The sequence below is a fragment of the Bos grunniens genome, chromosome 25, assembly GCF_055505025.1.
Source record: "Bos grunniens cultivar Pamir isolate PY7600 chromosome 25, Bosgru_T2T1.0, whole genome shotgun sequence".
Lineage (NCBI taxonomy): Eukaryota > Metazoa > Chordata > Mammalia > Artiodactyla > Bovidae > Bos > Bos grunniens.
This window is the reverse complement of record NC_141189.1, coordinates 15,413,859-15,441,032: the sequence shown is the minus strand read 5'-3', so window position 1 is coordinate 15,441,032 and position 27,174 is coordinate 15,413,859. Positions and strand designations below refer to the sequence as shown.

General features: G+C 46.7%; 1 protein-coding gene across 2 annotated transcripts in view; it reads left to right on the top strand.

The window, feature by feature from the left end:
- ITGAM (integrin subunit alpha M) overlaps window positions 1-17,584 on the top strand; it is a 38,828-nt gene extending 21,244 nt beyond the window's left edge. Inside the window, exons 13-30 of one of the 2 annotated variants that reach the window (XM_086374810.1) lie at window positions 1,458-1,598; window positions 1,690-1,899; window positions 6,413-6,543; window positions 6,626-6,789; window positions 9,331-9,485; window positions 9,572-9,703; window positions 9,935-10,008; window positions 10,222-10,363; window positions 10,459-10,581; window positions 11,973-12,052; window positions 13,135-13,218; window positions 13,545-13,620; window positions 14,673-14,780; window positions 14,962-15,045; window positions 15,200-15,313; window positions 15,402-15,503; window positions 15,730-15,840; window positions 16,479-17,584. In XM_086374810.1, the coding sequence (XP_086230936.1) occupies window positions 1,458-1,598; window positions 1,690-1,899; window positions 6,413-6,543; window positions 6,626-6,789; window positions 9,331-9,485; window positions 9,572-9,703; window positions 9,935-10,008; window positions 10,222-10,363; window positions 10,459-10,581; window positions 11,973-12,052; window positions 13,135-13,218; window positions 13,545-13,620; window positions 14,673-14,780; window positions 14,962-15,045; window positions 15,200-15,313; window positions 15,402-15,503; window positions 15,730-15,840; window positions 16,479-16,550 (2,103 nt within the window). In that variant the 3' untranslated portion in view covers window positions 16,551-17,584. The remainder of the gene's footprint in view (window positions 1-1,457; window positions 1,599-1,689; window positions 1,900-6,412; window positions 6,544-6,625; window positions 6,790-9,330; window positions 9,486-9,571; window positions 9,704-9,934; window positions 10,009-10,221; window positions 10,364-10,458; window positions 10,582-11,972; window positions 12,053-13,134; window positions 13,219-13,544; window positions 13,621-14,672; window positions 14,781-14,961; window positions 15,046-15,199; window positions 15,314-15,401; window positions 15,504-15,729; window positions 15,841-16,478) is intronic. The other variant, XM_086374811.1, reaches the window with a different exon arrangement.
- The last annotated feature ends 9,590 nt before the right edge of the window (window positions 17,585-27,174 follow it).

The following is a 27,174-nucleotide window of genomic DNA, read 5'->3' as shown; positions in this document are numbered from 1 at the left end:
GCAGTAAAGAATCCTCCTGCAGTGCAAGAAACACAGGAGACATGGGTTCGATCCCTGAGTGGAGAAGATCCCCTGGAGGAGGGCCTGGCAACCCACTCCAGTATTCTTGCCTGAGAAATCCAGGCAAGAATTTATTAAGATCTCCTGGGGAATTCAGGCAAGAGTGTCCTCTGCATGGAGAGAGGAGCGTGGCGAGCTGCAATCCATACAGTCGCAAAGAGTCGGACACAATTGAAGCGACTTAGCACTCCAGTGTTCTTGCCTGGAGAATCCCAGGGACGGGTAAGCCTGGTGGACTGCCGTCTATGGGGTCACACAGAGTCGGACACGACTGAAGTGACTTAGCAGCAGCAGCAGCAGCATGCACATGCCCGGACTATTAGGAGGCTTCCCTCAGAGGCGTGTGAGGCAGAAATCAGACAGTAGTGAGTCACTGTCTTGATGCTATCTGCACTTTTCCTTCCTTGAACTTGCCCCACAAATTAGAAATTTCCGTGTACATCTCCCTTTTATCTGGTACTGTTCTCCCTTCCAACCTCCTGAACTAAAAGCCTTGAAGGCACCATCTCTACTACCCAGCCTCACACTCAGCAAAGAGCAACCCTTTGTTTGTTGAATGAATGAATGAATGAATGAATGACTAAACGGGTGATTTCTATGGATGAAGTCTACCCATTTACAGAGAACATATCTTGATATTTTTTGAACATATTTTAAAATTCTTTTAAAACGTAAACATTATTTCTCAATATCATGCAAAAAAATTCCTGTAACAATAGTTATTTTTCATCCAAGCCAGTTGATTCCCTATTAGCCAGACTGCCAACTTCGATTTACCCTCTAAAGACTTCCAACATATTGAAAGGATATCCTGTGTGGTCTTCCAGGCTTTTCTCTCGATATTTTCTTTTTCTTTTTAATAAAAAAAAATATTTATTTTATTTTTGGCTGCTCTGGGGCTTAGTTGCAGTGCGTGGACTATTTCATAGCCGCTCGAGGACTCTTTGTCGCGGGTGCAGGCTTCTCTCTAGTTGTGGTGTGCAGTAGTTATGGTACTCAGTAGTTATGGTACTCAGGCTCAGTTGTCCTGCAGCATGTGGGACCTTGGTTCCCCAGCCAAGGATGGAACCTGCTTTCTCTGCATTGGCAGGTGGATTCTTAACCACTGGACTATCAGGGAAGCCCCTGTCTGTATTTTCAAATCCAACTTCTTTGCTACCTTAATCATCTCCCTGGAACACGGTTTAGGGTGAATCCTCACCACCACCCATCAACTCTATAACAGGCTCTTCAGCTGGCAGTACATTCAAACAAGGATTGATCATGAAACAGGGAGAGGATCTCATCCACTCCAAAGGGCCTTCCTCGGCAGGCGTGATTCTACGTCCCAGGGAGAAAACCCCCATGCCCTGTTTTAGGTGGGAAGAGGTATGTGATCTTGGCCTTATCTCTTTCAGATTGGCTCCTACTTTGGGGCCTCCCTCTGCTCCGTGGATGTCAACAGAGATGGCAGCTCCGACCTGGTCCTCATCGGGGCTCCCCATTTTTATGAGCAGATGCGAGGGGGCCAGGTGTCCGTGTGCCCCTTTCCCCGGGGGGTGAGTAGTGATGAGACCCGGGCTGGGTGAGGTCTGGCTGTGGGATGGAGGGGTCGCCTGGGGTGGGCCTGACACTATTTTTGTTCTGCAGAGAGCTAAGTGGCACTGTGATGCTGTCCTGCGAGGGGAGCTGGGCCACCCCTGGGGCCGCTTTGGGGCAGCCCTGACAGCGCTGGGGGATGTGAATGGGGACAGGCTGGTGGATGTGGCCATTGGGGCCCCGGGAGAGCAGGAGAACCAGGGTGCTGTCTACCTGTTCCATGGAACCTCAAAACTGGGCATCAGCCCCTCTCACAGCCAGGTGAGGCCGGATCATCTGTCCCTTTCTAAATCAACATTCCCTCAGCTGCACAGGGTCAGCATCACTGTGTTGTGAGACTTCCACTGCTAAAATCAGGTTAGTTAGTTACTGTTAGTTGCTCAGTCGTGTCTGACTCTTTGCAACCCCACGGACTGTAGCCCACCAGGCTCCTCTGTCCATGGAATTCTCCAAGCAAGAATACTGGAGTGGATTGCCATTTCCTCCTCCAGGGGATCTTCCCAAGTCGGGTCTCCTGCATTGCAGACAAATTCTTTACCATTTGAGCCAACAGGGAAGCCCCAAACCAGGACAGATGTGGGGCAAACCAGATCTATTGGTCATCCTATGAAGACTGAGATTCAGAGGAGAAGAATGTCTACATCCAACACTCCCGGCTCACCATTTATTACCTCTGAGCCTTCATCTTCCCTCCTGTAAAGGGGCAGCAGTATTCTTGCTTGGAGAATTCCATGGACAGAGGAGCCTGGTGGGCTACAGTCCGTGGGGTTGCAAAGAGTCAGACACGACTGAGCAACTAACAGTAACTAACTAACCTGATTTTAGCAGTGGAAGTCTCACAACACAGGAAGCCCTATGGTTGGCCATTCTACCAGGACTGCATGCGTCATGGGTGTGTGACCTGTGTGGCCACTCAGGGCTCCTCTCTCAGAAGGGTGCTGTGCTTAGATTAATGCTCTGCTCCGGCCATCTTGAAATTCTTAACTTTTGAATAAGGAGTCCTACAGTGTTTTCCCCCCATGGGGTCCTGCAAATTGTGTAGCTGATCCTGATGGCTGGTCATTTGAAATGTTGATTGCCACAACTGGTTTCCTCCTGAAGAGGCTCCCTCTTTCCTGCCAGATGAAGACCACTGTCTAAAGAGACCCCCACAGTCTGGCTTTCTCCCTTACAGCCCACTGAGGCCATCCAGTCTTCTGGTCTCTGACTTTTTTCCAGCATTTTTCCCCCAAAATTTTTCTTATGTCCTTTCTCTGTTCCTTCATCACTCCTGCCAAATCCCTCACAAGGTTCAACCCTACTAACATCACCTGAAATTCTTAAAAAATGGGTGCATAGGCCCTGCCAGTACGGGGTCTGATTTAATTGGCCTGAGGTCAGGGCTCCAGGGGCTTCCCAAGTGGCACCAGCAGTAAAGAACCCATCTGCCAATGCAGGAGACATGGGTTTCATCCCTGGGTCGGGAAGATCTCTTGCAAGAGGGCATGGCAAACCACTCCAGTATTCTTGCCTGGAGTATCCCATGGACATAAGGGCCTGGTAGGCTACAGTCCATAGGGTGGCAGAGTCAGACATGACTGAAGCACGTATGTACAGAGCCCCAGGCATCAGTAAAAATTTCCATTTTATTAAGAAAAATTTCAATGTATAGTGAACACCCATGTATTTATAAGCTAAAATCTACTATGAATATTTTACTAGATTTACTTTTTCACATCTCCATCCTTATATTCATCCTTTTCTACTTGTTCATCAGTTCAACACATTTTAAAATGCATTTCAAAGTAATTTGCAACACCAGTCCAACTTCACCCCTAAATGCCTCACCATGTATATCATTAATTAGAATTTAATATTTGCTTACCATTATTTTTAAAATAAAATGTATAGACAGGAAATGCACAGATCTTTGGCCAGTTGATGAATTTTGAAAAATATAACCCACAATCCTGGGAATTCTCTGGCGGTCCAGCGGTTATGACTCAGTGCTTTCACTGCCATGGCCTGGGTTCAATCCCTGATTGGGGAACTAAGACCCTGAAAGCTGTGTGGTGACTAGACAAACAAAAACCAAACAAACAACCCCCAATAATTCTATGAAGGTACATGCCTGTAAAATTCCATGGACAGAGGAGCCTGGCAGGCTACAGTCCATGGGGTTGCAAACAGTCGGACCCAACTGAGCAATTTCACTTACTGTACCGAACATCATGATCACTTTAGAAAGTTCCCACCTGTCCCCTCCCAGTCAATTTCTGACTCCACTCCATCCTAGAGGAAGCTACTGTTCCAATTATTTTCCACCATAGATCAATTTTGCCCATTCTAGTGTATGGACTATGATGCTATGTCAGCCCTAGTATTTTTCACACACTCCTTTGAAAAAAATAATTCTACTTGTTTATCTATGGCTGCACTGAATCTTCATTGCTTTTCCGGTTTTTCTCTAGTTGTGGCCAGCAGGGGTTATTCTCTAGTTGCGATGCTCAGGCTTCTCATTGCAGTGGCTTCTCTTGTTGCAGAGCACAGGCTTCTAGGGCTCGAGGTCGTCAGTAGTCACATGTTCTTTAGTTACAGCCCAGCACTCCTCACATTCTTCCCTCTGTGTCACGGAACCTCTTTCCGCAATTTTATGAATATTATAGTTAAGCCTTTTTCTCATTGGCATCTGTTGTTTCTTTGTGTAAATGGGATTTGAAGGCTGTGGTTTTACTCTATTTTTATTACAACACTTTACATGCTTGTATAAGTTAAAAGATCTAAAGTAAACAGCAAAAGCCCTAGCTCCTTCTGCCCTTTATCTTTACCAGAACTTGGCCTGGAAAGGAAAACAAGGGTAAAGGGAGGGTCCACACATTCACCCACTCTCACCCACACCCCCGTACACCCATCCCCACCCATGCCCACACCCACTCACACCCACACTCAGACGCACCCACAGCCCCCATACACCCACATCCACTCACACCCATACACACACTCCCACTCCACTCACATTCTCCTCTCCCACACCACAGACTTTGGAATTAAAAATAAATGCAAAAACGATCATGCAAGCTTATTGTTCTACTGTTTGTAATTTTTACTTGTTCTTTTTCTATTACTGGAACTGTGGTGCTCAGTATTTCAACAAGCAAGTGTCCTATGGATCTCCCAACTACCATATTATATAATTTCAAAACAAAGCTTCCTCCCAATAGGATATAATAATTTTTTCTCAAAAAAATTTGCAGTATAATATATGTTCAGTGAACACACAAATCTTAAGTGTTGAATTTTCACATCTGTGAACCCAAGTAAGCACCACCCAGATGAAGATATAGCACATTTCCAGCGTCCTGCACTTCCTCATTCTTCTTTCCAGTTGACAACTTCACTTAAAAAATGGCAGTAAAATACACATGACCTAAAACTCACCCCCTTAACCATTTTTAAGTGTACACACTTCAGCGGCATTAAGTACGTGACAAAGTCACTTTTAAAATTTCTTAATATATTTGGCTGTTATCCTTTCAGTTAGACTTTATTTTTTGGGGGAGGGGGGGGTCCAAAATCACTGCAGATGGTGACTGCAGCCATGAAATTAAAAGATGTTTGCTCCTTGGAAGAAAACCTATGACCAACCTAGACAGCATATTAAAAAGCAGAGACACTACTTCACCAACAAAGATGTATATAGTCAAAGCTATGATCTTTCCAGTAGTCATGCATGGATGTGAGAATTGGACTATAAAGAAGGCTGAGCACCAAAGAATTGATGCTTTTGAACTGTGGTGTTGGTGAAGACTCTTGAGAGTCCCTTGGACTGGAGATCCAACCAGTCCATCCTAAAGGAAATCAGTCCTGAATATTCATTGGAAGGACTGATGCTGAAGCTGAAACTCCAATACTTTGGCCACCTGATGTGAAGAACTGACTCACTGGAAAAGACCCTGATGCTGGGAAAGATTGAAGGCAGGAGGAGAAGGGAGCAACAGAGGATGAGATGGTTGGATGGCATCACTGACTCTATGGACATGAGTTTGAGTAAGCTTCAGGAGTTGGTGATGGACAGGAAAGCCTGGTGTGTTGCAGTCCATGGGGTTGCAAAGAGTCAGACACGACTGAGTGACTGAACTGAACTGATCCTTTCAGTATTAATTTTCCACATAGATTGAAGAGTCAAAATTGTTCCTAACAGCTTATTATGAAAAGTAACAATTTTCATACCCACACTGTGATTTCCTCTTTGTTTTTCCTCCTCTTGAGGAAACCACTTTCAGCTCTTTCAATGATTCTCTGTACTTGCCAAGGACACAATTATATTGCTGCTGCTTGATTTTTGTTTTTGCGTTGACTTCCTACTATGGAAGGTGAGGACTGAGCTCTCTTTGAGGCCTCTCTTTTCAGATATTCACATGCTTTGCATCCCACCCCCACATTAAATTTATATGATAAATTTGGTTAGGTCAATACAGAGTGTTTGCATTTTCCTGACCACGTAAGAGAGATCCAGCTGAATCAAGAGATTCAGCTGAGTCAAATAGTATACTGTCTCTTCTTTCCTGTGAAGCTTCTTATTTTCTCTGGAAAACCCAGCAATTATGGAAATTTTTTATATCATCTCAAGGTTGTGGTTTAAAGCTGAATAGTTACCCTAATTTTTAAAGAAATTGTGGGAGGTGTGACTTGAGTGGAGCCCAGACAGTCTCTCCTTGGGTCACCCTGGGAGACTGAGTTACTCTCTTCTCTGTTCTTTCCCACCTCTTTCTCGCCTCCTCTTTTCCACCGTCAGCGGATCACAGGCTCACAGATCTCCCCCAAGCTTCAGTATTTTGGGCAGTCACTGAGCGGGGGCCAGGACCTCACAATGGATGGATTGGTAGACTTGGCTGTCGGGGCTCAGGGGCATGTGCTGCTGCTCAGGTGAGAGCATACCAGGTATCTTCTTTTTAAGGAGTGTGTTTGCTGTACGATGGCCCCTGATGGCCCTCTGGCTTCCCCCCAGGTCACAGCCTGTGCTGAAAGTTGAGGCGACGATGGAGTTCACACCCAAGGAAGTGAAGAGGAATGTGTATGAGTGTCGTGACCCAGTGGTAAAAGGCCAGATTGCTGGGCAGGTCAAAGTCTGCCTCCAAGTTCGCAAGAGCACATGGGACCGACTGGGAGAAGGTGAGGCTGAGTGGGTGAATTTCAAGAGGTTAAAATGACTGGGGACATTGATGGGCTCTGATAGCCTTCTTCAAGCTTGGATGGAGTAAGCAGATGGTTCCCCTGCTAGAGCATGGGTGGGGAGGCCCAGAAAACACCACCAAAGAAGTAAGTCTCTGGCACTTCTTTACAGTCTCAGTTCTCTATAGAATGAAGGGCCCCACCCTGTGAACTAACCAGATATATTTTTTTAACTGAGAGGTGGGCAGAGGAGCTTGGCAAGCTCCATAGTCCATGGGGTTGCAAAGAGTTGGACATGACTTAGCAACTAAACAGCAACAATAATTTGTTCAAAGGGGAGACTGAGTTGATGAAGCAAAGCACAAACTCGCAAAGCATTCAGACATGTATTTTATCACAACTAACTTGACTCCCTCCCTTGTCTCTATTCTGAGTGGCATTGTGCTTGGGGTGAGAAAGAGTAACGGTGGTCCTAGAGAGAAACAAGGGGAGGAGATAAAATTAGTTTTCTAGCAATAATCTTACTGGACTGAGGAGATAGCAGTCAGGGTTCGGGGCAAACAAGATGGCTAGAAATTGAGAGTGAAGTCTTGGAGAGGAGAGAATTACAGAGAAGATCCCCCAAAATCTACATGGAAATTCCATACAAAGTCATTGGCTGACTTCTAAGTCATGCATGTCCAGGTCAATACTTCCAGAAACTCAGTGGAAGACAGCAACTGAAGAGCTAATGAGTTGAAAAGAAATCCAGCTGCTGGGGAAGCAGAGATTTGAGTGGGGCATTGAAAAACACCTTGGTCCTTCTATTGGGAAAATGTCCATTGAGACCTGCAAGCAAGAGAAACAACAGACAATAGATATAGACCCACAGATGATTCAAATATTAGAATTATCAAATCAGAATTTAAAATATAACTAAAATTAATATCTTCAAGAATAAAGAGGAAAGGATGGAGAACGTCATAAAAAAAATCTGGATTTCCTAAGAGTTCAATGGAAACAACTAGCACTGAAAAACAAATGGAATGGAATTGAGAATTCAATACATTTAATAGCAGATTAGGAGCAGAACAAACAGATATACATCACTATATATAAAATAGGTAAACAAGGATTTACTGTATGGCACAGATAATTATATTCAATCAATATCTTGTTTAACCTATAATGGAAAAGGAGCTGAAAAATATGTATATGTATAACTGAATCACTTTGCTGTATACTTGAAACTAAAACAACACTGTTAATCAGCTATACTTCAATATAAAATAGAATTTAAAAAAGAAATGGTGGTAAAGACTTTTCTAAAACTGGTGAAAGACATCAAGATTCTCTACCAAGTCAGAGCAAGATAAATATAAAAGGAACCATAAATTGTTACATTATACCAATGCCCACAACACCAGACACTGTACCATCCCAAGGTACAAACTGCTGAAGAACAAAGACAAAGAGAAAAAAGTGAAAAGCAATATACTTTAAAAATATACTTAATTTTCTGTCTTGTAACAGAATAGGTATTAATTACTGAGCATTTATTATGTGGCAGGCACTATGCTAAATGCTTCATAGGCACAATTTTATTTTCACTGTTGGAAAGAAACAATTATTATCTTCAATTTAAAAATAAGGAGGAACTTCCGTGTTTGTCCAGTGGTTAGGGCACTGCACTTCCAATGCAGAAGCCAGGGTTCGATCCCTGGTCAGGGAAGTAGATCCCGCATGCTGCAAAAAGACCCCATGTTGTTGTTCAGTCACTAAGTTGTATCTGACTCTTTGTGACCCCATGAACTGCAGCATGCCAAGCTTCCCTGTCTCTCACCATCTCCCGTAGTTTGCTTAAATTCATGTCCATTGAGTTGGTGATGCCCTCCGAACATCTTATCCTCAGTTGCCCCATTCTCCTCCTGTCCTCAATCTTTCCCAGCATCAGGGTCTTTTCCAATGAGTTGGTTCTTTGCATCAGGTGGCCGAAGTGTGGGAGCTTCAGCTTCAGCATCAGTCCTTCCAATGACTATTCAGGGTTGATTTCCTTTAGGAATGACTGGTTTGATCTCCTTGCAGTCCAAGGGACTGTCAAGAGTCTTCTCCAGCACCACAGTTCAAAAGCATCAGTTCTTCAGTGCTCTGCTTTCTTTGTGGTCCGAGTCTCACATCCATACATGACTACTGGAAAAATCATAGCTTTGGCTAGATGGACCTTTGTCAGCAGAGTGATGTCTCTGCTTTTTAATATGCTTTCTAGGTTTCTTCCAAGGAGCAAGCATCTTTTAATTTCATGGCTGCAGTGATCTTGAAGCCCAGGAAAATAAAATTTGCCACTGTTTCCACAACTAAAAGATCCTGTGTGCTGCAATTAAGACCTGGCTCAGCCAAATCAATACAGAAATAATTTTTTAAAATAAGGAACTGAGAGACACAGGGAGGTCAACTAATGTGGCCAAAGTTGGACAGTTGGGGAGCAGAGGAACAGGGCCGCCACCTCTTGCCAGTCTGACTCCAAAGCCAGGCTCCTTACCGCCATTCTTCCCACCCCTTCAGGAGATACCCAGAGCACTATCACCTATGACCTGGCCCTGGACCCAGGTCGCCCCCATTCCGTGGCCATCTTTGATGAGACACAGAACAGCACACGCAGACGTGTAGAGACGCTGAGGCTGAGTCAGAAATGCGAGACCCTGAAGCTCCGGTTACTGGTGAGCAGGGGGTGACCATCCTCCAAGCAGGGGGTGGGCTTGTGAAGCTGAGAAGGCTGGACCACCAACCCCTCACTGTCTCTCAGGATTGTGTGGAGGACTCAGTGACCCCCATTGCTCTGCGCCTCAACTTCTCTCTGGTGGGGGAGCCTGCACACAATTATGGGGGCCTCAGGCCAGTGTTGGCTGTGGATGCTCTGAGACTCTTCACAGCCTCGGTGAGTCGGGAAGATCCCCTGGAGCGGGAAAGGGCAACTCACTCCAGTATTCTTGCCTGGAGAATCCCACAGGCAAGAAGAGCCTGGCGGGCTGCAGTCCATGGGGTCCCAAAGAGTCGGACACGACTGAGCAACTAACACTTTCACTTTATTTCGAGATTTCACTTTGCTGTTTCTTTTTACATCCTGTCCCGATTTCCTTTTGTTTTTCTCATATTCCGTGTTTGGCAGCTTCCCTTTGAGAAGAACTGTGGCAATGACACCGTCTGCCAGGATGACCTCAGCATCACCTTCAGTTTTATGGAGTGAGTTCCCTGTCCTCTTTTTTACCCCCAAAACTGCACCATGACCTGGCGCTCTGTTCTCCTCCTGGCCCCCAAGGGAGCCTGGCGCAGAGCAGCTGCTACCGCCTCATCCACTATATTCTCTCTCCCAGTGTCTGCGCCTCCTTCCCTCCAGAGCACATTCACGGCAGGGAAGCCCCCAGCCTCTCATGGCCTGGCTTCTTCCTTCCACAGCCTGGACACCCTGGTGGTGGGTGGACCCCGGGACTTGAACGTGACGGTGACTGTGAGAAACGAGGGCGAGGACTCCTACAGAACTCAGGTCACCTTCTTCTACCCGTCTGGCTTGTCCTACCGGAGGGTGTCAAGCAGCCAGGTAGCCAAACCCTTCTCAGGCTCCGTCTGACTTTACTTGCCCCATCCCCGTGGCTGCCAGCTGACTTCACCAGCTCTGCCTCCCTTGCCTTCCAGAACCAGCGCTCACAAAGGTTCTGGCGCCTGACCTGTGAGTCTGATGTCTCCACTGAAGGGTCTGGAATCTTGAAGAGAACCAGCTGTGGCATAAACCACCCCATTTTCCTAGACAACTCGGAGGTCAGACTGCTGGCTCCTCCTCCCTTTTTCTCCTTTGTTTTCTTCTGAATTCTTCCCTAGTTCTTCTCCTTCTTCCCACACTGCATGGCTTGTGGGATTTTAGTTCCTGGACCAGGTATTGAACTCAGGCCCTTGGCAATGAAAATGTGAAATCTTAACCACTGAACCATCAGGGAATTCCCTTCTCCTTCTTCTTTTTAAAAGTAGATCTTTCTTTCTCTCTCTCTCTCTTTTTTTTTTTTTGAAAAAAAGTTTTGCTGAGATAAAAATCCATCTACCATTACAATACACCCATTGGGCTTCCCTGGAAGCTCGGACAATAAAGAATCTGCTTGCAATGCAGGAGACCTGGGTTTGATTCCTGGGTTGGGAAGATTCCCTGGAGAAGTGAATGGCAACCCACTCCAGTATTCTTGCCTGGAGAATTCCATGGACAGAGGAGCCTAACAGGCTATATAGTCCATGGTGTCACAAAGAGTCAGACATGACTGAATGACTAACACAAACATTTAAAGTATATGATCCAGGGACTTCTCTGATGGTCAAGTGGTTGAGAATCTGACTTGGAATGTAGGGGACACGGGCTTGATCCTGGGTTAGGGAACTAAGATCCTATGCCACATGCCACTGGGCAATCTAAGCTCAAGTGCCACAATCTAAGCTAGAGAGCCCACACACCCCAAGACCTCATGCAGTCAAAAATGAATAAATAAATAAACTGAGAAAAGTATACAATCCACTGGCTTTTGAAATGTTCACAGAGTTGTGCATTCATCAGCGTGATCAATTTTAGAGTATTATATTTTTAATTTAATGTTTAAAATATTACTTATTTGTTTGGCTGCATTGGGTCTTAGATGCAGGATCTTTCACTGCAGCTCATGAACTCTTTAGTTGTGGTCCACAGGCTCAGTAGTTGTAGCACTCGGGCTTAGTTGCTCCAAGGCATGTGGGATCTTAGTTCCCTGACCAGGTATTGAATTCGAGTCCCCTGCATTGCAAGGCAGATTCTTAACCCCTGGACAGCCTGGGAAGTCCTAGAGTATTTTATAAACCCCCCCAAAACACCTTACTCCCTTTGGCCATCAGCCTATGTCTTCCCATCTGTCCCAGTTCTAGGCAACCACTAATCTATTTTCTATCTTGAGATTCACCTATTCTGGGTATTTCATATGAATAGAATCATACAATATGATGGCTTCTTTGAGCATCACGCTTTCAAGGGTTACCCATGTTGCAAGATGTATTAATACTCTGATTCTTTTTATTGCTGAATAACACTATGTTGTATGGATGTACCACATTTTATTTACCCATTCTTCAGCTGATGAACATCTGGGATGTTTCTTCTCTCTTCCTTTTGTCACTGTCTCTCCTTTCTCCAACTCCAGATCACCTTTAATGTCACATTTGACGTGAATCCTGATACTTACTTTGGAAACAAGCTACTTCTCAAGGCCAATGTTACCAGGTGAGCTATGCCTGGCTTCCCACCACATCATCAGTTTTGAGGTCCCAGCCCCGTGCTGATGGTGGACCATTGCCCTCTCCCCACTGGTTCTCCCTTCAGCTCATTCATTCACTCAAGAAATGCCAACTGAGCACCCACCCCATGCCAGGCATGTTGCCCAGGGCTGATGGGATAGCAACAGACAAGATGGCTGTGGTTCCTGGCTCATGGAGGTTATAATTTAGTGGCAAGAATGGACAGGAAAGTTGATGATTACCATGAAATAAATGGTGTCCAGTGTTGTTGGGAGTTTGGTGTTCAGAGAGGAAGATTCATTTGGGCTGTGAGTTAGCCAGAAAAAGTGAAAGAAAGTGTTAGTCTTTCAGTCATGTCCGACTGTTTGTGACCCCATGGACTATAGCCCACCAGGCTCCTCTGTCCATGGAATTCTCCAGCCAAGAATACTGGAGCAGGTAGCCATTCCCTTCTCCAGGGGATCTTCCCAACCCAGGGATCAAACCCGGGTCTCCTGCATTGCAGGCAGATTCTTTCCATTTGAGCCACGAGGGAAGCCCAGCAAAGGCACAAATTGAAGGTGGGCATGAATACAGAGAGAAGGAAGTGTGGACCAAGCCATGCTGGGATATGGCAAATGTCAGGCTAAGTTTGAGCTCAGGAGGCAGAGTTGAAGGACTTGGTTAGATATGGCCCATTTCATGTAATGACCGACAGGTGCTATTAAGGAGTTTGCCGTTGAACTTGGGAGGGACAGGATGTGATCACCTTTGCACGCTAGAAAGATCTCTCTCCAGGAGGGCAGGGGATTAGGGCAGGAGTGGTTTTGAGTTCAGGGGACCAGTGAGAAAAAGAAGGTGCTCCAGGCATCCATCCTGCTGAGTTGGGATGGGCCTGAACTCCACGGGGCAGCCCTGGGCTTCCCTACAATCTCTATTTCCTCTGTTGGATTTAAAGGACAGTGTTTAAGATGCTGAGAGCACAGGACTCAATGGTTGGTTGGTGCTAGAGGGTAAAGGAGAAATAGGAGAAGGAAAGGCTGATTCTCAATTCTCAAGAGCTGGTCAGAGCTCTCTGTTTCCCTTCAGTGAGAACAACATGCCGGGGAACAACAAAACTCAATTCCAGCTGGAGCTGCCTGTGAAATACGCTGTGTATATGGTGGTCACCAGGTACTGGCTTCCGGGGCTTTTTGCTCTGCCTTCACCCCTGGGCTGGACATGGCGCATCGAGCATCTGTGTGCGAGTCTGTGCGCAGGTGCTTGTGTGTGTCTGAAGTTATGTGTGCACATGTGTGCATTTGTGTGTGTGTGTTGGGGGCCAAACTGGCACACGATGCGGGTCCCCCGACACGGTCCTCGCACACCGTCGTGCTCTCGCTCTCTCAGTTGCATTTCCTGTGTGCCTGTTCACCCCTTAACACCCTTAGCCCGAGACCCCCTCCCAGAACTCCCCTGATGTTCTGTCACTTCCTGCCCCTTCTTCTTTCTCCCATCAGCCTTGAGGCCTCCACCAAATATCTCAACTTCACAGCCTCAGAGAAGACCATACACGCTATGGAGCATCAGTATCAGGTGGGGAGTGGAGAAGGAGCCTGGGGAGGGAAACCAGGATGACAGGAAAGAACAATGGGGAGGGACTTCCCTGGGGTCCAGTGGTTAAGACTCCGTGCTTTGACTGCATGGGACACAAGTTTGATCCCTAGTCAGGAAACTAAGATCCCACATGCCTCAGGGCAAAAAACCCAAACGTAAATCAGAAGCGGTATTTTAACAGATTCAATAAAGACTTTTTAAAATGTTCCACATCAAAAAGTCTTTTTAAAAAGTTCCACTCTTCCACTTCAGGGCACACGGGTTCGGTCCTTGTCAGGGAACAAAGACCTCACGTGTTGCGTTGTCAAAAAAAAAAAAAAAGAATGATGGGAAACATGCATGAGGTGCCTGCTTTGGGCCAGGCTCTCTTCTAAGCTTGCTCTGACTCCTCACACACACACAAGCATGTGCATCACACATGCACACACACACATGTATATACACGGGACTTCCTCGGTGGCTCCGCAGTAAAGAATCTGCCTGCAATGGAGGAGACCAGGTTCAATCCCTGGGTCGGAAAGATCCCCTGGAGGAGGGCACGGCAACCCTCTCCAGTATTCTTGCCTGGAGAATCCCCATGGATAGAAGAGCCTGGCAGGTTACAGTCGATAGGGTCACAGAGAGACTGAAGTGACTGAGCATGCCTGTGTATACACCATGTATGTAATTACTTTTTTCTTCATCTTCCTAATGACTCTGTGATGGAGGCATTGTCGTCTCCCCCAGTTTATAGATGCAGAAACTGGGGCTCAGAGAGGTTAACAGAACACACCCCCTGGTGTCACCCTTAGTAAGTGGAAGAGCTGCTGCTTACGACAGCCTGCTTGGCTCAGGAGTGGAATTTAACCACTACACTCTCCTACCTCTCAGAAAGCATCAGAAGGCAGGGTGCTTGGGTCTGTGAGGCCTTATTCAGTCCTGGGCCCCTTCCCAGGACTCCCCTGATGTTTGGGAGTGGGAAACCTGATTCTAGTTGCTGGTGGGGGTGGAAAAGCCAGAGCCCTGATACCCACCCTTCCCCCATCATGCAGTTCAACAACCTGGGCAGGAAGAAACTGCCCATCAGTGTGGTCTTCTGGATCCCCATCCGGCTGAACAAGGTGCCTGTGTGGTCCCAGCCCCAGGTCACCTTCTCCCAGGTAAGCCCAGACGGCTCTGAGGAGTGGGCCCAGCTCCTCCTCCACAGCCCCCTGGTCTTTCCTAAAATCGTTTCTGCTTCTTCTGTTGGATTGTGGAGCCATTCCCGACCCTCTCCTGACCTGGAGGGTGGACCTGGGAGCCTCACTTCAATCCCTTCCTCATCGTGTCCCTTTTCCTCAGGACGTGTCCAGTGGATGTAACACCACGGAGGTTGCCCCTCGTCACTCTGACTTCCTGGCGGAGCTTAAGAAGAGCCCGGTGCTGGTGAGACTAAGCCCCGGCCTCAGGGCTGCACGCAGACTATGTGCCACCCCCTCACCGTGCCCAGTACTACCTCTCAACTGAGCAGCCTGGGCTCACAGGGCAAGTCCTGCATCCAGCTTTCCTGCTCACCTATCTCTTCTCCTCCCTTCCCCAGAACTGCTCCGTTGCTGTCTGCCAGAGAATCCAGTGTGCCATCCCATCCTTTGGCATTCAGGAGGAGTTCAAGGTCACCCTCAAGAGCAACTTCTCGTTTGACTGGTACATCAAGGTCTGTGGGGGCCCGAGGCTCGGCTGGGCATGAGTCATGATCCTTCAGGGCCTAGGGGTCCAGTTCCCATCCTCTCTCTCTCCCACAGACTTCACACAACCACCTTCAAGTTGTGAGCAAAGCGGAGATCTTATTTGATGAGTCAGAGTTCACCCTGCTTCCAGGGCAGGATGCGTTTGTGATGGCCCAGGTATGTGTCTGGGACACAGCGCGACCATTAGAGGCAGGAGAGGAGGCTGGGCTTGTGGGGGAGAGAGAAGAATGGGCAGGAGGAGTGAGCGCTGGGCCTGGAGGGGACAGGGGACAGGGAGGGGTTAGTCATGGTGTTCAGGGAGCACACAAGGTCTGACTGGGGAACCCCCAGAAACCCAGAGTCTTTCTCCTCTGATGTACCCCTTCCCCTCTCCCTGCTCCAGACAGGGACCAAGGTGGAGTCCTACGAAGTACATAACCCTATCCCGCTGATCGTGGGCAGCTCGGTAGGGGGGCTTGTGCTCCTGGCCCTCATCTCTGCCGGTCTGTACAAGGTAACTCCCCCGGGACCCTCTCCCTGCCCGCTCCCCTCCCCCACCCCACTGCTTCTCACTCAGCACTGTCAACTCCCACTTCTGCTGCCAGTTGGGTGACCTGGGTGGCGGGGTGTCACAGAACCTCAGTTTCTTCAGCTGTACAATGAGACTAAGTGTAAGTGAAAGTCGCTCAGTCTTGTCCGATTCTTTGCCACCCCATGGATTGTAGCCCACCAGGCTTCTCTGTCCATGGAATTCTCCAGGCAAGAATACTGGAGTGGGTGGCCATTTCCTTCTCCTTCCTGACCCAGGGATTGAACCTGGGTCTCCTGTATTGCAGGCAGATTCTTTACCATCTGAGTCACTAGGGAAACACCCATTTTGTGGAGGTCATTGGCTTCATAACTCTAGAGAACTTAGAATGGTCTCTGGTACAATTGCTATATAAGGAGTAGTCCTGCTTATGCTTTCTATTTCTTTCCTTTCCCAGTAGCAATGCCCTTCCTGTTCCACTTTCCCCAGGGCTATTCTACACCCTGCCGTGTTTTTTCTTTGCATCTCTTGGTCCCGCAGTCTCCCTGCCTGTCCTGCACGGCTTTCACCCACCCCCTTCCCCCAGCCTGGGTGCCCTCACTCACTCGCTTCTGCCTCCACAGCTCGGCTTCTTCAAACGACAGTACAAGGACATGATGACTGAACCTGGTCCCGAAGTGGATACCCCCCAGTAACAGCTCCTTCCCCACAAGTGGCCTCCCTTGCAGCAGACAGGATGTGATGGGACCAAAGAGTGGGTGCCCAGGCTGCTGGATGGACACCTCTGTTAGGAAATCGGGGCTGTGACGTTTCACTCAGGAGCGACCTGCTTGGGTTGCCATTCTCATCCGTGTGCACAGGCATGTGTGTGTGTGTGTGTGTGTGTGTGTGTGCACATGCATGAGTGTGAGTTGTGTGTGTGGCTTAGATTGCTCTTGAACCAAGATAAGTGCCTTCAGCACAAGGTCTGGGGCCAAAGGGGGTTGCTTGGGCTTCCTTGTGTGTGGGTGAAGATGCCACTGGTTCTTCCTTGGGGGCAGAGGTGATGGCAGCTCTTGCGGGTGAACACAAAGGGAAGGCCAACAAATCCTCCCGCGCTTTCCCCTGAAGAAGTAGGACCTACTTTGGTGGGTGAGCCTGCAGGCTGGCAGGAGCCCAAGCAGCTGGGGCTGAGCCCACCGGCAGGAGCCTGTCTGACCATTCCACACTAGAGCTGATATGTTCAGTGCACAATGGTGTACCTCTCTTTGTGTATTCACTTATTTATTATTTTAATGGTACTTTTATTTTTTGAATAGATGAACCTGTCTGTAGTATCAAAGTCAAAAAATGTGTAAAGGTGTATGATGAAAAGGTTCTCCTTTCCACCCTGATCTCCCAGCCATTCAGGTCTCTTGTAAAGGGTAGTCCAGGTTATGTGTTTGGAGGTCTCCTTTGCTAAGATTTTTTTTTTATCTCTTTTTATACAATGATTCTAGGGATATGCAAACACACACACAAATTTTTTACACGAATGGCAGCATGCATTATTTATACTGTTCTACATCTTGCTTTTTTCATGAATATGGCTCTGACATTGTTTTTTTTTGTCAAGATACAAAGTACTTTCTCATTCTTTTATATAGTGGCTCTGTATTCTACTATGTGGGTGGATCCTAAGCCTGGGAGGTATATTGTTTCCAATCTCACAGTGACAAAAATGGTGGATTAATAAATTGAATATATGTGGTTTTTGCGTATGTGTAGGCTAATTTATAGGATACATTCGCAGAAATTTGAGTTCTCTGAGAGGCAATCCCAAGAGAAGAATTTGAGTGAAAGATGCTTATTTAAGAGAGACCCCAGGGAATACCAGTAGGGAAGGAACGTGAGCTGGGAGGGAAAGGCAGGCAGTAAAGGGTGTATTATCAACAGAGGTACCACTACGAGCTTGTCGAGTGTAACTCGGCTGGGGAGGTCTGGGAGATAAAGTAGAACCCCCACCTTGACGCTTCCTACCTGTGCAGAGAAGGTACACAGACAGATACACCGTGTTGTTCAGTTGCTACGTTGTGTCTGATTCTTTGCAACCTCATGGGTTGCAGCACACCAGGATTTTTCTGTCCTTCACTGTCTCCCGGAGTTTGCTCAAATTCATGTCCATTGAGTCAGTGATGCCGTCCACCCGTCTCGTCCTCTGTTATCCCCTTCTCTTCCTGCCTTCAATCTTTCCCGGCATCAGGGTCTTTTTCAGTGGTTATACCATGCCGCATAGTTATTGGCTTAGAGTTGCTCTTAGTGGAGAAGGAAGTGTTAATTCCCTGACACTTCCAGCCAGCCCTGAATGGAGGCAGAGCGGGCTCTGGTGGCCAGAGAAAGGGCTGCAGATGCTGCCGGTTGGAAGTCCACCAAGGGAGCATAGCCGTGCCCTGGCACGGCCTGCAGGGATCGGGGCAGGGCACCAATAGCACTTGCTTACCTGAGTGTGTACAGGTGAAGTTTTGTTACCTGTTTCTAGTTAGCCTTCCCTCCTCTGGGGAGTTCTCCTGCTGCCTTTCTCCCAACCTTCGCCAATGCAGCACCTACCACTCTGCCCTTAGCACCCGCCCTACTTGTCATGCCAGTCTTGCTAAGTGGCCATATCTTGGTATTTACTCTGAATTTCACTTTCGAGGAAGCTGAGGCTTTGCAAGATTATCCTAATTGCTTGAGGTCATACGCTAAGTGGGGCTTCCCTGGTGGCTCAGATGGTAAAGAATCTGCCTACCATGTAGAAGACCCAGGTTCGATCCCTGGGTCAGGAAGGTCCCCTGGAGAAGAGAATGGCTACCCACTCCAGCATTCCAGCCTGGAGAATCCCATGGACAGAGGAGCCTGGCAGGTTACAGTCCATGGGGTCACAAAGGGTCAGACAGGATTGAGCAACTAACACTTTCACTTTTGATACAGATAAGGAAGGGGTGGAGGTGGAATTCAAACCTGGCTCAGTCTGGTTCCGTAGCTTTTCTCTTTTGCTGTCCTGATGGCCTCAGAGGAATGGCCTGCAGCAGGCGTGAGGGAGGTTAATAAAAATGGCAAGTACATGCAGTTCATTGAGAGACAAGGAAGTTATGGCTTAGATGGACATCTGCTCCGGATGATTTAGGATGGAGGGCAGGTGAGGGAAGATTCCTGGGGGAGGCGACCCCTGACTCAAGTAGGGGCAGGAGCCTTCCAGTCAGAGGGCAGCAGAGTCGGGGCTGGAAGAGTGGGTGGGAGCCTGGGCATATGTGCTTTGTGAGCCAGAGTGAGGAGTTTCAGTTTTATTCAAAATGCAGTAAGATGTCATCGAAGGGTGACCCATAAGACAATGGCCCTTTGTATCTTTGTTGCTATTCAGTCGTTAAATCATGTCTGACTCTTCGCAACCCCATGGACTACAGCCCTCCAGGATTCTTTTTCCATAGGATTTCCCAGGCAAAAATACTGGAGTGGGTTGCCATTTCCTTCTTCAGGGAATCTTCCTGACCCAGGGATTGAACCCACGTCTCCTGCATTGACAGGCAAATTCTTCACCACTGAGCTACCAGGGAAGTCTACCTTGAAATGGTTCTACACAATTTCTTTTCTGACTTCAGAACCCTTAAAATGACTTTCTTCCTCCTTAAATTGAAAGAAAAAAGACCTCAAGATCTCCAGAGTCCTTAACTGACCCAGGAAAGGAGAGGGCCTCTATACCGCCAGGCAGCAGTCCTTGGACAAGCAATCAAGGCTCAAAGTCCACATAGCCTCTTTGTGTTGGAAGCTTGTGTTGATTCAGCCTGCTAGGAGCTTAATGGTGGGTTAAAAAGTAAATTATTTCTAGTGACAAATTACCCTAGCATGACCCCAAAGTTACTAATAAACAGGGCCATAAATCTCTAGTGAAGAAGCAGATAAACCTGGGAAAGTCTGTCCTTGGTTTTACTTTTGGGGATCCCTTGGTTCAGAATAAATCTCTGCAACCTCCAGCCTTCTTTTCTTACTTAGCTGTTGTTTAGTTGCTAAGTCTGACTTTTTGTGACCCCTGTAGTATGCCAGGAGAAGGCAATGGCACCCCACTCCAGTACTCTTGCCTGGTACGCTGGTACGCTGCAGTCCATGGGGTCACGAAGAGTCGGACGTGACTGAGCGACTTCACTTTCACTTTTCACTTTCATGCATTGGAGAAGGAAATGGCAACCCACTCCAGTGTTCTTGCCTGGAGAATCCCAGGGATGGGGGAGCCTGGTGGGCTGCCGTCTATGGGGTCACACAGAGTCGGACACGACTGAAGCGACTTAGCAGCAGCAGCAGCAGTAGTATGCCAGGCTCCTCCGTCCTCCAGTATCTCCCGGAGTTTGCTCAAATTCATGCCCATTGAGTCAGTGATGGTATCTAACCATCTCATCCTTTGTCGCCCCCTTCTCCTCCTGCCCTCAGTCTTTCCCAACATCAAGGTCTTTTCGAACGAGTTGGCTCTCTGCATCAGGTGGCCACAATACGGGAGCTTCAGCTTCAGCATCAGTCCTTCCAAGGAAGGAATATTCAGGGTTGATTTCCTTGAGGATTGACTGATTTATCTCCTTGCAGTCCAAGGGACTCTCAAGAGTCTTCTCCAGCACCACACTTCGAAAGCATCAATTCCTTGTTGCTTAGCCTTCTTTATGGTCCACCTCTCACATACATACATCATTACTGGAAGAAACATAGCTTTGACTATATGGACCTTTGTCAGCAGTGATGTCTCTGCTTTTTAACACGCCATCTAGGTTTGTCATAGCTTTCCTTCCAAGGAGCAAGTGTTTTTTAATTTCATGGCTGTAGTCACTGTCCATGATTTTGTGATTTTGCAGCCCAAGAAAATAAAATCTGTCTCTGCTTCTACATTTTCCCCATCCATTTGCCATGAAGTGATGGGACCAGATACCATGATCTTAGTTTTCTGGATGCTGAGTTTCAAACCAGGTTTTTTACTCTCCTCTTTCACCGTCATCAAGAGGGTATTCATCTTTAGTTCCTCTTCCCTTCCTGCCATTAGAGTAGTATCACCTGCATATCTGAGGTTGTAGATATTTCTCCTGGCAATCTTAATTCTAGCTTGTGATATTAATACTTACAGTTTAGAAAAGAGATTTCTAACTGACAATCCTTGGGGCAAATCCAGCCTTCAGGTTTTATTTAGCACTCATGGTTTTGTTTGTTTTTGATTAGTTCCTGACCTTTTAAAAGGGAGAGGTTTCTCAGGGAAATTCAGATTTATGGTTTCTCTTGGAAAATGGGAAATGTTTGACAAAACAAGGTGACAGCTTGGCAGAGTCACCCTGTCAGCAGGGCAGCTCACTCCATGGACCACTCGTGCCTCTGAGGCCCAGCCTGTTATATTTAAGGGGACCTCTGAGGCCCTGTGTGCACTGGCCTCTGCTTACCTCTATAGCTCACCTGCTCCTGCCCTCCCCTCTCAACCTCATGTTTCTCAGAGGCACCATATTTAGGCTGAGCAACTAGGACCCTTTTGAAAGTGAAGTGTGTTAGTTGCTCAGTCGTGTCTGACTCTTTGCAACCCCATGGACTATAGTCCAACAGGCTCCTCTGTCCATGGAATTCTCCAGGCAAGGATACTAGAGTGTGTTGTCATTCCCTTCTCCAGGGGATCTTTCCAAACCAGAGATTGAACTCAGGTCTCCTGCATTGCAGGCAGATTCTTTACTATCTGAGTCACCAGGCAAGACTTGAAAATGAAAGGGAATGTGATTAGTAATTACATTGGGACTGAGGCCTCAACATGATCTACTGGGACAGATCAGCATGTACCTGTGTTCCCCCATACTCTCTCTCAATCCCAGTCTTTGCCTACACGGCACCAGACTCACTTCATTAGGACAAGATCTGGAACCTGGAACAATTGCTAAATATATGTGTTGAGTAAATGAACGAATAGGCTTGGATTACCCAGCTTTCTGTTCTCAAGCTCTCTACCAGAAGACAGAGCTCTCAAAAAATCTGTTCCCCAGACTTTACTGGTGGTCCAGTGGTTAAGTGGCCTGCCAATGCAGGGGACACGGGTTCCACCCCTGCTGCAGGAAGATTCCACATGCCGCAGGGCAACTAAGCCTGTGTGCTACAACTGCTGAAGCCTGTGTGCCTTAGAGCTTGTGCTCTGCAACAAGAGAAGCCACAGAAATGAGAAGCCCACGCACCACAACTAGGGAATCACCCTGGCTCACTGCAACCAGAGGAAGCCTGCATGCATCAGTGAAGACACAAAACAGCCAAAAGCAAGTAAAACCTGTTTTCCTGCATTCTAATACATTTCTTCAGGCTCGTATAGTATCTGACTATATGCGTGTGCGCATGTGCTTAGTCGCTCAGTCGTGTCCAACTCTTTGCAACCCAATGGGACTACAGCCCACCAGGCTCCTCTGTCCATGGGAATCTCCAGGCAAGAAAACTGGAGTGGGTTGCCATTCCCTTCTCCAGGGGATCTTCCCCAGCAAGGATCAAACTCAGTTGTCCTGCACTGCAGGTGGATTCTTGACCATCTGAGCCACCAGGGAAACCCTACTATATGTGACCACTTCACATTTGCTAAACAGAGAGACTGAATTCACAAATGGACAGTGGGTAGACAGAACTCTGACCCCACAATCTGTACCAACCAGCTCAAAAAACTCACCCATCATCTAGGGGAACCAGTTCAGGAAGCCAGCCTGCTACCTGTCCATCAGACTAGACAGCCATGCCGTCTCACCTCTGTGGGCTGCAGCCATGGCTGGGAACTGAGAGCTGACCGTGGAGCATCTAGATGGGAGTTGGAATGGTCTCTTGAAGAGAAATCCAGGAGATAAGGCTTATCACCAACACTTCAGACCCAACCCCTCTTACTCAAACCACCTCATTTCTGCTCTTTCTTGTTTCCCAATGACAGGTTTTCATTTCCCCCCCTTTTTTTCCACAGAATTTAGCTATAAATGAAATATGAAGATTTTGTTTTTATTCCAGCGAAATCTCTTGTCAGCTGTGAAAGTTTGAGCAAAGACAATCCTTTTGCTTTCTCTGGGTTTTTTTTTTTTTTTTGCCAATGCTTGAGTGCCCAGCTTCTTCCTCTTTCTTCACTCATCCTTATCTTTCTGGCACTTTCCTCCTCCACCAGGTGCGTGTTTGCTGTGTCCCCTAACATCCTTCTATTCCTCCACTTAATTGCTGCAGCCTTAACTCAGCCTAAACATATTGCTGTTTTATCCCAAGTTTGCCCCCAAATTCAAGTTAGTCTGCTTCCTGGAAAGGCTGCTTCTGGCTTGTTCAGAGGCAGCTTTCTGATTTTTTCAATTACTGGGCAGGCTTCAGGGGGATCTGGGCTGAGCACTCAGTCCATGGACTTCAAATCTGTGCAGATGCCCCTGGTGTGCACACACCCCCATCCATCCATGGGCAAATTACCTGCCCTTCCATTACCCATCCATCCACACAGCCAACAGTAGGGCCTCCTCCAGTTTTGATGCCCATCCTTGGTGAGACATGGAGAAAGAGCATCTTCTCTTAGTTCCCAGCCAGAGGGCATCACCTTTAATTCTCCACAAAGGAAGACAGACTGGGAACCCTCCCCTCCCCATCAGCTGATAGCAACTGCAGCATCAGAGGGAGGCAGTGCTATTTTCCTCCCACATAGCTGAGCTGCAGCAGTGACTAGGATGAAAGTGAGAGAATGAGTGAAAGTCGCTGAGTCATGTCCGACTCTTTGCGACCCAATGGACTATACGGTCCATGGAATTCTCCAGGCCAGAATATTGGAGTGGGTAGCCTTTCCCTTCTCCAGGGGATCTTCCCAGCCCAGGGATCAAACCCAGGTCCCCTGAATTGCAGGCAGATTCTTTACCAGTTGAGCCACAAGGGAAGCCCAGAATGGGAACTGCTACAAATTCTTTTCAAGGGAACACATTCGCTTTCCCTTACCCAGAATCAGTGCTGCCATTTCTTCTTTTTAATGATTTTTTGATGTGGACCATTTTAAAAATCTCTTTATTGAATTTGTTATAATATTGCTTCTGTTTTGGTTTTTTGGCTACCAAGCATGTGGGATCTTAGCCCCCTGGCCGGTGATCAGACCCGCACCCTCTGCACTGCAAGGTGAGGGCTTAACCACTGGAACGCTGGGCAAGGCCCAGCACTGCCTTTCTTTAACTTCGTGCATGCATCAGATATTGATGGGGTACTTCCTTGAAGAGCACAATCCCTACATTGAAGAGGCCTAAAGTCCCCATTTCAGTCCCCGGCCCACCAAATTATTCCTTTTTTTGTTTGTTTTGATCTAAGCTTCTTCTTCTGAGACCCACCAAAGCAGAACTAACCACTTTCTCCAGGTCACTCTGAAGTCTAGCAAAACTTGTATTTGAATGCATCAGACTATTGTCTCCCCTGTAGGGTATGATCTCCCTGAAGGCTGGCTCCCTTTCCTGTGTGTTTTGCTTCCCCAGCAGCCGGCCTGCAGCCTGAATCACATGAGCAGCTCCGATGTATGGGATGAATGGTTGAGTGAAACAATGCTACCAGGCTGGAGGTAGGGGAGAGAGAAGGGAAATGACATTATCAGCAACGTGGGGAAACCTTCAGCATCTTGAAACCTGTCTTCACCTTGTACTAGCTGGGCAAACAGACACAAATGACTCAGCTTCTCTCTGCCTCACTTCTGCATCTGTGAAATGGAATAATAGCAGCCCCATTCCCCTAGGACTGCTGTGAAGATTCAATGAACTAATAGATGGAAAGTGCTCAGTGGTATAAATAACCCATTGGAAAACTGCACAGAAGACCTAAATAGACATTTTCCCGAAGAAGATATATAAATGGAATACCGGCATGTGGAAAGATAGTCAACATCACTAATAATCAGAAAATGCAAATCAAACCCACAGTGAGATTTCACTTTCCACTTGTCAGAATGGCTGTTACTAAAAAGACAACAATTAAGTGGTGAGGAGGATGTGGAGAAAAGGGAAGCTTCATGCACTGTTTTTGCTGTTATCGTCGGTGGTGGGACTGTATATTGACATATGGAAAACAGTATGGAGGTTCCTCAGAAAAGTAAAAACAGAACCACTAGGTGATCCAGAAATTTCACTTCTGGGTATTTATCTGAAGAAAACAAAAACACTAATTTAAAAAAATATATGCATCCGTACGTTCATTGAAGCATTATCTACAATAGCCAAGATACGGAAACAATCTGTGTCCACCAACAGATCTATGGATAAAGAAGTGGCATATATATATAATGCCAATGGAATACTACTTAGCCACAAAAATAATGAAATATTGTCATTTGTGACAACACCAATGGACCTAGAAGCTATTATGTTAAGTGGAATAAGTCAAAGACAAATACTTTGTGATTTCACTTGTATGTGGAATCTAAAAAACAAATGAACAAACATAACTAAACAGAAACAGAGTCCTAAATATAGAGGACAAACAGGTGGCTGGCAGAGGGGAAAGAAATGGGAAAGAGAGAAAAATAGGTGAGAAAGGTTAAGAGGTATGAGCTTCCAGTTGCAAACTAAATGAGTCATGGGTATAAAATGTACAGTGTGGGCAATATAATCAATAACCTTATAATATCCTCTCATGGTGACAGATGACAACTAGACTTATCATGGTGATTATTTTGATGTATAGAAATATCAAATCATTATGCTGTGTACCAGGCAGGATAGTATTATAGGTCAATTACACTTCCAAAAACAAACAGATAAACTCAGAAAAAGAGATCAGATTTGTGGCTACTAGAGGCAGGGAGTAGGGGCTGGGGAATCAGATGAAGGTAGTCAAAAGGTACAAACTTTCACATAAGTATTATGGGATTTTGTTTTATGGTCCTGCGGCAGGGCATATGAGATCTTAGTTCCCCAAGCAGGGATTGAACCTGTGATGCCTGCATTGGAACTGTGGAGTCTTAACCACTGGACCCAGTCTTAGGGATGTAATGTACAATGTGATAAATATAATTAACACTGCTGTATGTTATAAATGAAAATTGTTGAGAGTAAATCCTAAGAGTTCTCATTACAAGGAAAACATTTTTTCTACATCTTTAATGATGTACGTACATGAGATGATAGATGTTCATTAAGCCTCTAATAGGAAAAGGAGTATGTCAAGGCTGTATATTGTCACCCTGCTTATTTAACTTATATGCAGAGTACATCATGAGAAACGCTGGACTGGAAGAAACACAAGCTGGAATCAAGATTTCCGGGAGAAATATCAATAACCTCAGATATGCAGATGACACCACCCTTTGGCAGAAAGTGAAGAGGAACTCAAAAGCCTCTTGATGAAAGTGAAAGTGGAGAGTGAAAAAGTTGGCTTAAAGCTCAACATTCAGAAAACAAAGATCATGGCATCCGGTCCCATCACTTCATGGGAAATAGATGGGGAAACAGTGGAAACAGTGTCAGACTTTATTTTTCTGGGCTCCAAAATCACTGCAGATGGTGATTGCAGCCATGAAATTAAAAGACACTTACTCCTTGGAAGGAAAGTTATGACCAACCTAGATAGCATATTCAAAAGCAGAGACATTACTTTGCCAACAAAGGTCCATCTAGTCAAGGCTATGGTTTTTCCTGTGGTCATGTATGGATGTTAGAGTTGGACTGTGAAGAAGGCTGAGCGCCGAAGAATTGATGCTTTTGAACTGTGGTGTTGGAGAAGACTCTTGAGAGTCCCTTGGACTGCAAGGAGATCCAACCAGTCCATTCTAAAGGAGATCAGCCCTGGGATTTCTTTGGAACGAATGATACTAAAGCTGAAACTCCAGTACTTTGGCCACCTCATGCGAAGAGTTGACTCACTGGAAAAGACTCTGATGCTGGTGGGGATTGGGGGCAAGAGGAGAAGGGGACGACAGAGGATGAGATGGCTGGATGTCATCACTGACTGGATGGACGTGAGTCTGAGTGAACTCCGGGAGTTGGTGATGGACAGGGAGGCCTGGCGTGCTGCGATTCATGGGGTCGCAAAGAGTCGGACACAACTGAGCGACTGAACTGAACTGAAGCCTCTAACGGTCATCGTTTCATGACGTACATTAGTCAAATCATTACACTGTGTGTCTTAAACTTACACAGTGCTATAGGTCAACTATATATCAATAAAACTGGAAAAAAAGTTCACACTAATAGAAATGTTAGGATTATCACAGTTCCTTTGTTCTGCCATCAAGATGTTATTACCTGGGACTTCCCTGGTGGTTCAGTGGTTAAGAATCCATCTGCCAATGCAGGGCACACGGGTTCTATCCCTGGTCCAGGAAGATTCTATATGCCGTGGAGCAACTAAGCTTGA